Raw genomic sequence first — 15,502 nt, 5'->3', positions numbered from 1 at the left:
AAAGCAATTTTTAAAAATTTATTTATTTATTTATTTGAGGTAGGGTTACACTGTAGCCCAGGCTGACCTGGAATTTACTAGGTAGTCTCAATGTAGCCTCAAACTCTCAGTGATCCTTCTACTTCTGCCTTTCCAAGTGCTGGGATTAAGGTGTGTGCCACCATGCCTGGCTTAAATTTTATTTTATTTTTAAATTTTATTTATTTATTTGCAAGCAGAGATAGATAGAAGAGAGACAGAGAGAAAATGGGCACGTCAGGGCCTCTAGCCACTGCAAAGAACTCCAGACACATGTGCCTCTTGTGCATCTGGCTTACTTGGGTCCTGTAGAATTAAACCTGGGTCCTTTGGCTTCGTAGGCAAATGCCTTAACCACTAAGCCCTCTCTCCAACCCTTAAAATTTAGTTTTATTTATTTATCTGAGAAGAGGGGGGGGAGAGGGTGGGAGGGAGGGAATGAGAATGGGCACATCAGGGCCTCCAGCTGCTGCAAATGGACTTCAGATGTATGCACCACCTTGTGCATCTGGCTTTGGGTCCTGGGGGAATCGAACCTGAGTCCTCTGGCTTTGCAGGCAAGTGCCTTAACTGCTAAGCCATCTCTCCAGCCCTATTATGATGCAGTTTAGCATCCGTGTTTACTAGGTCCCATGTACCTGGACCTTAGGAATGATTCCTTTCTCAGCATTCTTTGACTCTTTCTTTTTCATTTATATTTCATTTTAGTTAATGAACAATTACTGAATACATAGTGCTCTTCGTGTTGCTCTCATCCCCTAGAATTTAGAACTTGTATTTTAAGTTGGGCATGGTAGCACATGCCTTTAATCCCAGCACTCAGGCAAAGGTAGGAAGATGGCATGCAGTGTGTTGAAGTCTAGCCTGGGACTACAGAATGAATTCTAAGTCAGTCTGGCCTAGAGAGAAACCCTACCTCAAAACAAAACAAAAAACAAACACATACGCACAAGAACAAGAAGAATGTATTTGTAGCAAAATAGTTACTGTCAAACAAGATAGATATTTTTTTCCTGTTGGAAAAATATATTTCAAAGATATCAAAGTAGTTAGTTCAAAGGAATTATCTGAGACTCAGTGTCTGTGGTTATGACCTCTTCTGTACTTAGTTTCCACCTCATGTTTCCATTTGGCTCCAGGATTTATATTCACTTTAGCTTCTTGACATTGAACCTACATTGTACCCTTTCTCATATACAGATGTTAAACTCTGACTTGTCTATGGCTGGTCTTACAGTGGAAAGTTTATGTCCTTCCTGAAGTGGTAGGGTAGATGGTAATGGTATAGAATTGTTGGTCCAGTGCTGGATTTTGTCCTGCCAGATGCAGAGCCTTTTTCTTAGTAACAATGGGTCTTTATCTGGGGAGAAGGGATTTTCTGTTCTTCTCTCAGGGGCTTAGGTTTTTTGTTGCTTAGAAGAATCAGTGGAGGGAGGCAAAGTTTCATGCCTCCTGAACAAGCATGTCTACTGTATTCTCTCCCAAACCAAGCAAGTATCTCTAGAGCTCTCCCCCGTGGAGGTTTTAGAGTGGACTTAGGCTAGCTACCTTCATGTCTTGGGCTTTTAAGTTCTTTTTACTTATTTACTAGAGAGAAAGAGGTTGAGGGGGTGGGGGAAATGAATATGGGCACACCAGGACCTCTAGCCACTGCAAACAAACTTCAGATTCATGCGCCACTTTGTGCATCTGGCTTATGTGGGTCCTGGGGAATCAAACCTGGGTCCTTTGGCTTTGCAGGCAAGTGCCTTAACCGCTAAGCCATCTCTCCAGTCCAGCTTCCAGGGTTTTATATTATCATATTTTTATTTGGCCTTTAGCAATTCTTTAATTTTACCTGGCTTCCTATTAACTTCTTGTATAATGGACAATACTTCTTCCTCCTACATTTGCTAGTGAAGCAGTCTGTATGGCTTGTCTCATTAGAGAAATATGTCTGTTCTTAGAACTCAGACTGTCTGCCCTGCCACATCAGCTCTCCCACTCAATGCTTAGAATTTTGTCATCTGTCCATCTTTGTTTTGTTTTTGAGTGGAGGTGACATTTTTGACACATATTTGCATCATAGACATAGCTTTTGCAGAACTCAGTCCAACTCTTCTGCATCTTTTTATTTTTTCTATTTTTTTTTGGCAGTGTTGGGGGTTGAACTCAAGGCCTTGTACACACTAGGTAGTCACTCTAGCACTTAGCTACATTCCCAGTCAATCCAACCAACTCTCTTATTTAAATTTCAGAAAAAAAATGGAAATGGAAATGCAAATGGTAAATTATTATCCTATGCTTAAAGGTAGCCTTAAAAACAAGTACAATGAAGAGCCAGGTGTGGTAGTGCATGCCTGTAGACCCAGCACTCAGGAGGCAGAGCTATGAGGATTGCTTTGAGTTCAAGGCCAGCCTGGGCTACAGTGAAACCCTACCTCAAAAAACAAACAGACGAAATCAACAAAAACCATAAGTGAAACAGAAGGTACTAGCAAAGTGCTATTGTCTATGAGGAAGTACAGGATGTTACAAACATAATTAGTACTGACAGGTTTTGATTTAACCAGAAGGGAGAGGGACCTGAGACTAAGAAAATAATTTTCCCATGGAGTTCATATTGTTACCTTCATTTAACAATTAAAATTATTACTTTGTGTAAGTGTTGTGCCTCCTAGGGGCAAAGCCATTGTCTCTATCCAACAGAAAATGAGGGAAAAGTAAGTCATGGGTTATCCATATGGATACATTCTGAGAAGTGCAGTATCAGGCATTTCATTTTTGTGTGAACATCAGTATACCTACACAAACTATGTCACTAAGCCTTTAATATGAGACTCCCATCATTCACTGTCCACTAAAAATGCACTACATGGTGGTATATGGTTGAATTTCAGTTCAGCAAACAACTTAGGCCCGTTTTTGAGTCTGCTGCTCTTTGAGTGTAGTAGAAAGAGATGACAAGCAGGACTGGGTTTGGCTTTCCAGGACTTTGCAGGCCAAGAAAAGACTATGCACATACAAGGCCTTACAGTTCCAAGAAAGATGCACCTACCTTGCAGAGGTAGATTGTTGTGGATTACCATCACATTTAGATGGGAGTGGAGAAGTGATCCTGACAGCACAGGAAGGAAACAGAGCACTTTAGATAGAACATCAGAAGCATAGGCTTTGCCTTTTAACAAAAAAAAAAAAAAAAAAAAAAAAAAAAGGCATATCATTTCCTAAAAATGATAAAAGATCAAAGTCACTAAAAGAAATGAACTATCAAGCCAGGTCAAGATACAATGAACCTTTAGTTTTCCTAAATGAAAGAAGCCAGTAGAATGATTTCAACTATGACGGTCTTTTAAAATGCACAACTAGCTGGGCATGGAAGCACACACCTTTAATCCCAGCACTCAGGAGGCAGAAGTAGGAGGATCACTGTGAGTCTGAGGCCAGCCTGACACTACAGAGTGAATTCCAGGTCAGTCAGAGGCTAGTGGGGGACCCTACCTCAAAAGAAAAAAAAATAGATGAAAAGTACAACTATAGAGGAGGACAGGAAATATCAGTGGTTGACAAGGTTGGAGTACAAGGATTAAACAGTAGGACAGAGGATTTTTTGTGTGTATGATATGCATGTGTTAGTGACTATGGGAGCCTGTATGGTGTGTGTAACAAGAGATCAGTATTGGATGCCTTCCTCAATCACTATCTACCTTATTTATTGAGATAGGGTCTCTTGCTGAACCCAGAACTCATGCATGTGGCTAGTCTAGCTGACTAATTTGTTCTGGAGTTATGCATGTCCATGCCTCCCGAGTGCTGGGATTACAGGCATGTACCACAGCTGTCATTTACATGGGTGCTGGGGATCCAAGCTCAAGTCCTTATACCTGCACAACACTTTACTGACTGAGCCATTTCCCCAGTTCAGGCACAGTGGGCCAGTTTAAAAGTGAAACTACTTTGAATTACAATAGCACATAAATATTAAATACCTTTGTTTAAATCCAGAGAATGCAACTATGGGCTGTGAGTGATAGACAGGAAGTGTCGATGTGAGCTCACCAGAATGTGATACTTTAGGGCTGGGGATGTATCTTGGCTGGTAGTTGTCTTGCCTAGCATGCAGAAATCTCTGGGTTCCATCCCCAACAGTGCATAAAACCGGATATGGGACTTGGGAAAGTGCTGGAGGAGGATCAGAAGTTCAGGGTCATTCTTGGCTAAATATTGGTAGGGGCTACATGAGACAGTCTCTTAAAAAGAATGCAATATTGCCAGGTGTGGTGGTGCACACCTTAAATCCCATCACTCAGGAGGCAGAAGTAGGAGGACCCCCACAAATTTAAGGCCAGTCTGGGACTACAACATTGGTTCCAAGTCAGCTTGGGCTACAGTGAAACCCTACCTCGAAAAAAATGAACCAAAAAGAGTGTAATACTCTGGTGCTCTTTATGTTGCAGGTTACAAGTGTAGAGGCAGGGAGATATGAGAAACCTCTTTATTTTCAACAGAAACCTAAGACTACTGTTAAAAATAAATCCACAGTTACATAAAGGAAAAGGAGAATTTAACCAGCAAATACAGGGGTACTTGCAAATATAACAGCATAGAAACAATCTCTGCCTAATGGAGTTTACGTTCTATAATGGTGAGTGGTGATTAATCTTATGGGAGAATAAAGAAAGGGAGCAGTGTATTAAATTGGTTGGTCAGGGGTATTCCACAAAGGCAACATTTGAGCAAAGACCTGACTGTGGTGAGGATGTGAGTTATGCTTACCTCTTGGGAAACTTCCTAGAGAATGGCCAATGTAAATGCCAGTGCTTCAGGTCATGTAGAGATAGGAAAAATGCAGATGAGGGTGAGCTACTGCCCTCATATCCTGGGGTAGGTAAAAGGTGGGGTTGACTTCAGACAGAACCATAAATAATTCATATACACTAACAAAAGGTAATGAATTATGTGGGTACAGATGGATGGTAGTTTTTTTTTTTTGAAAGGTTTACAAAACTTTGTGTACTTCAAAGCCTATCTTTTTTTTTTTAAGTATTATTTATTTATGAGAGAGAATTTGGATGTACCAGGGCTTCCAGTCACTGCAAGCAAACTCCAGATGCATGTGCCACCTTGTGCATCTGGCTTTACATGGGTACTGGGGAGTGGAACCTGGTCCTTGGGCTTTGCAGGCAAGCACCTTTACTGTTAAGCCATCTCTTCAGGATAACTTTTTTTTTATATATTACCTTTCATTTATGTGTGTGTTATGGGCACACACCTGCCATGGTGTGCATGTGGAGGTCAGAGGACAACCTTGAGGTGTCTGTGCTTTTTCTACTTTCGAGACAAGGTCTCTTGCTGCAGTGAACAGTGTCATCTAGCTGGCCTGCAAGCTTCAGATCCCCATTTCCTGGCTCTGCCTTCCATTGTTGCTGGGATCACAGATACATGCACCACTCTGCATCTGGCTTTATGTGGTTGCTAGGTAATCAGCTGAGCAGCCAGGCTTTGTAAGCTAGTACCTTTAACAGCTGAGCCATTTCTCCAGCCCTCAGAGTATGTTTGGAGTAGTGACCCAGGAGATAAAAGCTGGTAGACATCTAACAACATTTATAAAAAACTTCTGAAAATATGTTTGTATGTTCAAGTATCATTTATATGTATGTGACAGTAAACTAACCTGGCATGAAGTTTTAGATTAGCCTGTTGATTCTCACACACCAACTTAACTACCCTATTCCTGTTTTGGACACTGAGCCATGCTTTCAACAAGTATTCATGACATAAAGAAGACACACTGAAGTTTTGTCTGCTTTATTTGACTACATTAAGCAATAAGGCAAAACAGTAACTTGTCATTCATAAATCAAGAAGTGCCTCTCATTCCCAACAGGGACCAAAAAGGATTTTTCTTCACAAATAGCACATGTAGCTCATTATGCCTACAATATATACTTTGAACAAAAGAAAATTTTGATGGTAATCAAATCACAAGCCCAAATGAACTTAGCCTTAAGTTCTGAAAACTTTAGTTTCAATTTCTAAGGACATCTAACTCCTATTGTGGTACACAATGACCAGGATTAAAAACCTTGCACCTGGTCTAATACAAAAAGGGCAACAGATACGAATCCTAACTCATCAGCATACACTAAAACCTATCCCAAAGCATTAAACCAATGGCTCTGTTATTTTGTAAGTTAATTCGGCTTTTGAAGAAAACTAATTGTGTTTTTATTTCTGCATCATGTGGGAATGAAGAGATTCATCTCTTCAACATTATTATTTTTGGGAACAGTATCAGTTACATGCCACAAAAGCATATAGATGAACAACTGTGCTGGTCTGCATGTGGAGATACAGGAAGCTCTTCTGTACTCTGATGTCCACTTCTGTCACTGGCAAATATGGAACAGTGGTTTCAGAGTAGGCTCTAGCAGGTAATGGAATAAAAATTAACTTGCTACCTTGTGGGGGTCATAAAAAAACTAAACTCTTTCTATAATCTCCCTGTCCCAACTCCTAAGAAGCTAAACATTTGTTGTTAACATTTTTTTTCCTTACACTGAAGAGTATGTATGTGTTATTCTATGTGAACAGCTTCATAAAATTAGCCTGTATTCTTTTTTATTTTATTTGAGAAAGGGGGGAGCAGAGAGAGAGAGAGAGAGAGAGAGAGAGAATGAATGAATATATGAATGGGCATGCCAGGGCCTTCAGCTACTGTAAACAAATTCCAGATGCATGCACCGCCTTGTTCATCTGGCTTATGTGTGTCTTTGAAAATCGAACCTGGGTCCTCTGGCTTCACAGGCAAGCACCTTAACTGCTAAGCCATCTCTCCAGCCCTCTACATTCTTTAAGAACACAATTTGGTGCATTTCAGTAGCTTCCTACTTTCACTTTTAAAAAGGAGCTGACAGAATATATCTTATCTGTATTCTAGATTATATCTATTTAAAGACTTAAAATTAGAAACACAACTAGGTTTGTAAACTGAAGTTTTCTTCTTTTCCAAGGTCTGTTGGCCTCTAAGGAAGAGTGGTGAAGCTGGCAGACTACTTGTTAAGTCTCATTGTAGGCAACATCACAGAAATTAGCAACTCAAGTCTAGTATCCAAACAAAAACAACATGTCTGCTGTTGGCCAGCATTCTGAGCTTCTTGCCGAATTGTTACGTTTGACAAGGTGGTCTTGTTTGATACACCCTATGATAAGTCTTATACACAGCAAGGGAAAAGCTCTGAACATCCAATTTTGGATTCAAGAAATTATAATAGTTAAAGTCCCCTTTAAATCAGTGGAAAGGACATTATATCAGCTCATGCTAAAAATCTAAACTTTAAAATGTTCTGCATTCCAGAAGTGAGCATGTCTCCTCAGATTCTCTTTGATATTTTTCCAGATCCCAAATACTCAGAACAGTTCCTTGAATTACAGATAAAACCCAAGGAGAAAGGCAGGGACTGAGAGATAAGGCTGGCTCCCTACTGCAGTATTAGCCCCTGGATACTGTGGCAACACTTAAAATGAACAGGAATTTGATGACATTTAATTGCTTGCTTCTCAATCCCCTCCCTCCAAGGTAGGGCTTCACTCTAGTGCAGGCTGACCTGGAATTCACTCTGTAGTCTCAGGCTGTCTTTGAACTCATGGTGATCCTCCTACTCTGCCTCCCAAGTGCTGGGATTAAAGGCGTGTGCCACTACACCCAGCTCATTTATTTTTAAATAAAAGTGCATATGCTTTTCAGAATAAATTTGGGGGAGAAATTAATAAATGTCCCATGTTTGCTTAGAAGAAGAGGGCAAATGAGTGTCTTAAGAATTCACAGGTTTGGGCTGAAGAGATGGCTTAGCGGTTAAGCGCTTGCCTGTGAAGCCTGAGGACCCCAGTTCGAGGCTCCATTCCCCAGGACCCACGTTAGCCAGATGCACAAGGGGGCGCACGCGTCTGGAGTTCGTTTGCAGAGGCTGGAAGCCCTGGCGCGCCCATTCTCTCTCCCTCTATCTGTCTTTCTCTCTGTGTCTGTCGCTCTCAAATAAATAAATTTAAAAAAAAAATTAAAAAAAAAAAAAGAATTCACAGGTTTGTCCTGTCATCATAAAACTAAAGACAGTGACATCCTACACTTCTGTCAAATGGAAGTCAAAGGCAAAAGGAGAGTCATAATGGACATGCTATAGACTGCCAGACTATGTTTAATGGAATGCAGAAAGCACATTTGCACCAATGCTGGAACACTAACAGCAAGTATACCTTTGGATTATCATTTTGTTTCACCTGTCAGATTGTGATCCTTTGAGACACTGGATCAAGAGTGGTAAATGCAATGCCACTCCCAAAAATAGCCATTCCCTTTCCTGGGATAGAGCTATGTTGTTATTTAGTGTGTAGAGCTCAGTAAGAGGTGCAGACTTGTGCCAACCAAGAGAAAGCAAAAGGAACAGCAGTTACCTGTGCTCCTAATCTTGGCCTCTGCTTCACTGCTAGGAGCAGGGCTCAGTAATGTGTACATCTTTATGAACACAGCCTCATGAAGCAGCAGCTTCCACATTATAACACAGATTTGTGGTGAAACAGCTACACGTGGGATTGTCCATCTGGGGAACTTTTTATGGAAGAAGAGGACCCAAGCTGAGTTCCACATGCTGGGTGAGCCAGATGACTTCTGTGGTCTGATCACTTTCTTCGACAGGGCGGATGGGGGCGGCCAGATTTTTAAAATCATGTTTCATCTTGAAGCACACGGTCACTTCACCCTCCTCACGTTGTGGGGTGACTTTAATGAAAATGCCTACTTTGTTGGCTTTTCTGAAGGCTATAATGCTGGGAAAAGACAAGCACAGTGTTAGGTAGATCATGAGTCAGCCACTATGTCTTATAGTCATTTTATGGCCCAATGGGGAATCTCTGTTATGGTCACCATTCTGTTTATCAGCAATGAAGAGTTTCTAAAGGAAAAAGTGATCTATTTTTCCTTCCTTTTCATTTTACCATCCCCTCTCCCTCCTTTCCTCCTTAGCCTGCCATGTGTTGGGATCATAGGCATACATCTCTATGCCTGGCCTGACCTCTATTTTTTTCAATATTACAGAAGTAAAATTTAGTCACCAAAAATTCAAATGGGAAAAAGGGAAGTCCTTTCTCTTCTCTTTAGCAGAGACAAAATGTCAACACTCTGGTTCCTAACCTACAAAGCATTTTTCTGTGAATATATATATTTCTGCTTTATAAAGCAGCACAAATGAAGCACACTGTATGCATGTGTGACTTCTGCATCCTGCTTGGGGTTGCATCCTACTCAATCATTGCCAGTTCTTCTGTTGAAGATGTGGGGTGCAAACATACCTTTACCAGTGTGCACTTGTAGAGGGTTATTTTTATTTTTATCTATTTATTTGACAGAGAGATAGATAGATAAATAGAGATAGAGATAGATAGATAGATAGATAGATAGATAGATAGATAGATAGATAGAGAATAAGAATGGGCATGCCAGGGCCTCCAGCCACTGCAGATGAACTCCAGACGCATGTGCCCCTTGTGCATCTGGCTAATGTGGGTCTTGGGGAATTGAATCTGGGTCCTTTGGCTTTGCAGGCAAATGCCTTAAATCACTAAGCTACCCCACCAGCCCTGCAGAAGTTTTTAAAATCTTTTTTTTTTAAATCTTTATTTATTTGAGAGAGAGAGAGAAAGGGGGAGATGGAGATAGAGAGAAAGGGAGATAAGAGCGAGAGAAAGAATGGGTGCACGCCAGGGCCTCCAGCCATTGCAAATGAACTCCAGATGCATGCACCACCATGTACATCTGGCTTGCATGGGTTCTGGGAAAACAAACCTGGGTCCCTTGGCTTCACAGGCAAGTGCCTAAATGCTAAGCCATCTGTCCAGCTAGTCCCCAGCATGTCCTGCTAGATATCCTCTGGGAGGAGGGGAATCTGGAATATGACAGACCATAGACCCCAACACCTGCCCTGATGCTTCCTCAACCTAAGTGAAGTGTAGTAATCACTGTACTAATTTTACCTTTGCATTTACTTTGCCACTTGCCTCATATCTCTTCTCTCCAATATCCTGCTTAGGGAGCTTTTATCCATTCTGTTAAAAACTTTGATGTTCCCTGTGCTGGTTTACTCAGCAGCTGACTTCCAGCTCTGTGGTGGTTTGATTCAGATGTACCAGATAAACTTATGTATTCTGAATTCTAGGTCCTCAGCTGGTAGCAATTTGGATCCTCTTGGAGGCAGTGTATTATTGGGGGTTGGCTTAAGTCTGTTATAGCCAGCTTCCTCTTGCCAGTGTTTGTCATACTCTCCTGCTACTGTTGGTCACCTGATAATGGCCAAGAGGTGATATCCACCCTCTGCCCATGCCATCATTTTCCCCTGCCATCATGGAGCTTATCCTCAGGTCTGTGAGCCAAAATAAACCCTTTCCTCCCACAAGCTGTTCTTGGTTGGGTGTTTTCTGACAGCAATGCAAAGCTGACTGCAACAAGCTCCAAGGTCATCTTTCTGTCTTGCTTTGTGACACAGAAATCTGCTTAACCCATTTCTGCTTTGTAAGTTGGCTCCCTGTTAGATTCTGTCAACAGGAGACTTGAAAGGGAGACAAGCCTAAGAGGAAGAAGGTTTTTGCTCTTCTTTTTTTAGCCTCCTGTTTGCTTGACATTACTGCAGCAATCACCAATCATGGAAGAATCCAGTTGCATTGCTTATATGATCAGCTTTTTCATGCTACCCTCTTGTGGAAGTTTGAATGTATGGTCCCCAGTAGATTCAGGTGTTTTATTAAAGCTTGTAACTTGGATTTCCAGCTGCCTGGCTGGAAGAGGTATCACTGTGGGCAGATCCTGGGGGTTAGCCCTAAGATGTGACTCCCAGACTAAAGGGATGTAAGCAGGCTGAGCTGTCCTGAGTCCCTGCTATTTTGCTACTGGTTTTGTATTTGCCTGTGGTACTGGCTGCTGGTGGTTTCTTTCTGTTTGGGTCTGTGAAGGTGCCCAACCTCTTCCATAATCATGGAACTTCCCCTGAATCTGTAAGCTTCAAATAAATCCCTTCCTCCCATAAACTGTGTCTGGTTTGGAAGTTCATCCTGGTAGTGTGGAGCTGCCTACAACACCTCTGCTGCCACCAGGAGGCAAATGCCAGGCATCTCGTTCCTCACTTCAGAGGATTTTCTTTCAAGCTTCTTAATTCCGATTATTCTTTTATTTATTTATCTTTTGTTATTATAGTTGTCCATTTAAAAACTTATTTGAGGGGCTGGAGAGATGGCTTAGTGGTTAAGCACTTGCTTGTGAAGCCTAAGGACCCAGGTTGGAGGCTCAATTCCCCAGGACCCATGTAAGCTAGATACGCAAGGTGGTGCATGCATCTGGAGTTCATTTGCAGTGGCTGGAGGCCTTGGTGCGCCCATTCTCTCTCTCTCCCTCTCAAATAAAGAAATAAAAATTAAAAAACAAACAAACAGGGCTAGAGAGGTGGCTTAGCGCTTAAGTGCTTGCCTGTGAAGCCTAAGGACCCCAGTTCAAAGCTTGATTGCCCAGGACCCATGTTAGCCAGATGCACAAGGGGGCGCATGCAACTGGAGTTTGTTTGCAGTGGCTGGTGGCCCTGGCGCGCCCATTCTCTTTCTCTGCCTCTTTCTCTCAGTGTCTGTCGCTCTCAAATAAATAAACAAAAATAAACAAAGTTTAAAAAACAAACAAACAAACTTACTTGAGTGCTAGAGAAGAGACAGAATGGGCATACCAGGGCCTCCAGCCAGTACAAAAGAACTCCAGATGCATGTGCCATTTTGTGGATCTGGCTTTATGTGGGTACTAGGGAAATCAAACCCAGACCAGTAGGCTTTGCAAAGCAAGTGTCTTTAAATGCTGAGTCATAGATCTAGCCCCTAACTGTATGTTTTTAAAATAGGGGACAGTATACATATATAATAACCAAATCAATAATAGTTAAGAATTTCCACCTCAAATTTACTTGAGTAAAAAAAAAAAACTATGTATTTGAGGGTTTGATGGTTCTAGCAGGGAAGCATAGCTACCTGTATACCCTTGAGCAAAGACCAGTCTTCTTCTATTCAGGAAAAGTTGTCCTCTTTAACTGAGTGTGCAGCTTTGGGAGGGACACACATGGAGTGGTGAGGAAGGAAGGGTACACCCAACTACCCAGCCAGATCAACCCTGGTAATCAAGGGGGTGACAGATATTGCAGCCAGACAACCCTTACATCCATTTTTAAATTTTGATTGACAGGGAAAAACTACATAGTTACAAGGTATACTGTAATCAGGGTAATAAATCTATGTACTGTTACTGAGTTTGGTACCTTGGAGCTTTTTTGAACTTCTTTTTTTATTTTTGAGACCCTATCTTGTTCTAGCTCAGGCTGACCTCACACTCACAGTGCTCTTCCTATCTCTGCCTCTCAAGTGCTGGGATAAAGGTTGCACCACCATGCCCAGCTGACAGAGAAGAGACAAGAGAAAATGGGTGTGTCAAGACTTTCAGCCACTGCAAACGAACTCCAGATGTCTGCACTACTTTGTGCAATTGGCTTTTTGTGGGTGCTGGGGAATCAAAACCAGGTCATTAGACTTTGTAGACAAGTCTTAACTACTGAACCATCTCTCCAGCCCTCATTTGAACTTCTAATTTGAACTGCAGTACTTCTATTTCCCTTTGCTACTTTAGCCTTCTTGTTGCATCATAAAATAAGTACTTCACAGTTCTTCTTAATACTTTAAATTACTCAATTAAAACATCTTTACACAAAACAAAAAGTCTTTACATTAAATTCATTGTTCTTCAAATCATGAGTATTATAATTTCTGTTCTTTGACTTGATTCTGATTCATTTTCTATACAGAGGAAAAAAAATTCTTCTTGATTACCTGGCAGATGGGAAACAAATCCAATGATAAATCTATAGGGATAGAAAACTGCAGCTTGTCCAACACACACTTGATAATGTATATTTAGGTGAAAAACAAAGACTAACACACTATTTATAAAATGATCTTACCACTGATGGAAGAAATACCTAGAAGGACAAATAGTAATGATGCTTATCTCTGATGGTAATTTTATGTTCTTCATTGTTTTAGATATAGTTCTACAGCTTTATGTTGTTAAGTGTTTATTTGCTCACATGCTTTTTGAGACAGGGTCTCATTCTGTAACCCAGGTTAACCTTGAATTCACTAGGTAACCCAGGCTTGCTTTGAATTCATGACAATCCTCCTGCCTCAACCTCCAAAGTGCTAGGATTACAAGCACAGGCCACTGTACCCAGTTCTTATATAATTGTTTTACAAAAAGAAAGGGAGCCTCACAGTGCCTAGCAATACCCACATAAGACCCTCATAATAGGAGAAAAAGATGATGACATCAAATTAAAAGACAGACTAATGGAGAGTGGGAAGGGATATGATGGAGAGCAGAGTTATGAAGGGGAAAGCGGGGTGGGGGGGGGGGGAATACCGTGGTTTGTTGTCTGTAAGTATAGAAGTTGTCTATATATATAATACATATGTTAAAAAAATGGAGCCACCCTTTCCAGGCCACCTTGAGACTACACAGTGAATTCCAGGTCAGCCTTAGCTAGAGTGAGACCCTGCCTCAAAATACCAAACAAAAGAAAGGGGGAAAAAGTTAATTTTTTAAAATCCAGACAAAAAAGACATGAGTGGGCACTATTAAAATCTAACTCTTAAATGTTCCCTATAGAGCTTGTGTTTTGGGTGCTTGGTCCCCAACTTATGGTGTTATTTTGAAGAAGTGGAGCCTTGAGGATCTGGGCCTGGCTGACAGAAGCAGGGCACTAGGGGTGCACATATGAAGGTTATATCCACCCATTTTCAGTCTTTCTGTCTGCTTCCTGGTGTACATCATGGGATTAGATTACAGCCTCATCCTCCAACCACCACAGGTGGAGTCTCTCTCACCCTCATGCCTTCCCCATCAAAGACTAAAATCCGTCTGAAATTATGAGCCAAGCAAACTTCTCTCTTAAATTGTTCTGTTGAGTATTTGGTCACAGTGATGCAAAAAGAATACAGGAATCCTGTATCAGCCAATTGTGTTCTGAGGATCACAGAAAGACCACTTACTCAGGATCATCCTGAAAGTCCTGAGGTTCTGCCAACTCATCATACTCTGCTGCTGCATCCTTGCCAGCTAACACAAGCTCTTTAGGAGGGACCACCACCTAAAGAGCAAAAGAGAGGCCTGTGTCAGAAGAGATGAGCACGTGGCAAGACACTCAATTCAGAAGAATATGGCCAGTATCACACTGATCTAGACATACAAATGAGCTGCAGGTTACAGGATACACACAGCATTACACTCCTTACACAGACTTTGATAACACTGCTTAGGAACAGACATTCTAATCCAGGAAACTGAAGGAAATGACAAAACCCAGTGCTTACTTCCCTGGATTAACAAATTGGCACCCCACCTGGTACTGGGGAGTATAAGAAATGCAGGAAAGAGAGAGTCATTGAATTGGCAACATGGTCTTGTATTTTGGAAATGGCCATAAGCAGTGTGAAGCGGTTTTGCTGGATGTCTGCATGGAGACCCCATAGGGCCATGAGGATGGACTATGAGTTGCAGTGGAGACCCAGTGGAGTTGCTAGGATAATGAGATGGCTGCTAAGGAGAGCTGCTGGTCCCTGATGAAGTCTTCCAGGACTGTGAGTAGCCTAGCTGGAGGGGCGGAATTGGAACTCTACAGACTTGTTGCTGGTTAGAATTACTGGACTTGCAGACTTGTCATTGGCTAGAGTTGTTGGACTTGGAGCTACAGATGTTTGCCCTGTTTAAATCTTATATTGCTTGACTATTTTTTGCTATGCCCAATGCCATCTTTTGCAGTGTGAGTGCTTACTTTGTGCCATTATGGGTTTTTGGAGGGGATTTTTTGGTATTATAGCAAAGTTAAAAGACCTTGGATTATGGGGATGTACAAACATCTGGGGACTTTTCTTTTGTTTTGTTTTTGGAGGTAGGGTTTCACTCTAGTCCATACTGACCTGGAATTCACTATGGAGTCTCAGGGTGGCCTTGAACTCACAGCGATCCTCCTACCTCTGCTTCCCAAGTGCTGGGATTAAAGGTGTGCGCCACCATGCCCAGCTACATCTAGAGACTTTTAACATTGGATGAATGCACTGCATTTTACATCATGTATGGATATCAGTTTATGGGGCCAGAGGAGGAATGTGGTGGTTTTATTCAGGTGTCCCCCATAAAGTTAGGTGTTCTGAATGCTAGGTTCCCAGCTGATGGGAGATTTGGGAATTAACACCTCCAGGAGGCAGTGTATTGTTGGGGGTAAGCTTATGGGTGTTATAGACAATTGCTCCTTGCCAGTGTTCGGCACACTCTCCTGCTGCTATTGTCCACCTAATATTGGCCTAAGGGTGATGTTGACCCTCTGAGCATGCCATCATTTCCCCTGCCATTGTGGAGTTCCCCCTTTAGTCTGTAAGC

General features: G+C 41.8%; 1 protein-coding gene across 3 annotated transcripts in view; it reads right to left on the bottom strand.

Annotated features, from left to right (window-relative positions):
- Positions 1 to 8,174: 8,174 nt before the first annotated feature.
- Dctn4 (dynactin subunit 4) overlaps positions 8,175 to 15,502 on the bottom strand; it is a 42,389-nt gene continuing 35,061 nt past the window's right edge. For all 3 annotated transcript variants that reach the window (XM_004652544.2, XM_004652545.2, XM_045132475.1), the window contains 2 exons: positions 14,116 to 14,213; positions 8,175 to 8,820 (listed from right to left, as the gene is read on the bottom strand). In XM_004652544.2, the coding sequence (XP_004652601.1) occupies positions 8,607 to 8,820; positions 14,116 to 14,213 (312 nt within the window). In that variant the 3' untranslated portion in view covers positions 8,175 to 8,606. The remainder of the gene's footprint in view (positions 8,821 to 14,115; positions 14,214 to 15,502) is intronic.

The sequence above is a fragment of the Jaculus jaculus genome, chromosome 13 (assembly GCF_020740685.1).
Source record: "Jaculus jaculus isolate mJacJac1 chromosome 13, mJacJac1.mat.Y.cur, whole genome shotgun sequence".
Lineage (NCBI taxonomy): Eukaryota > Metazoa > Chordata > Mammalia > Rodentia > Dipodidae > Jaculus > Jaculus jaculus.
Note: the sequence above shows the minus strand (reverse complement) of the source record. Positions and strands in the feature narration are given on the sequence as shown.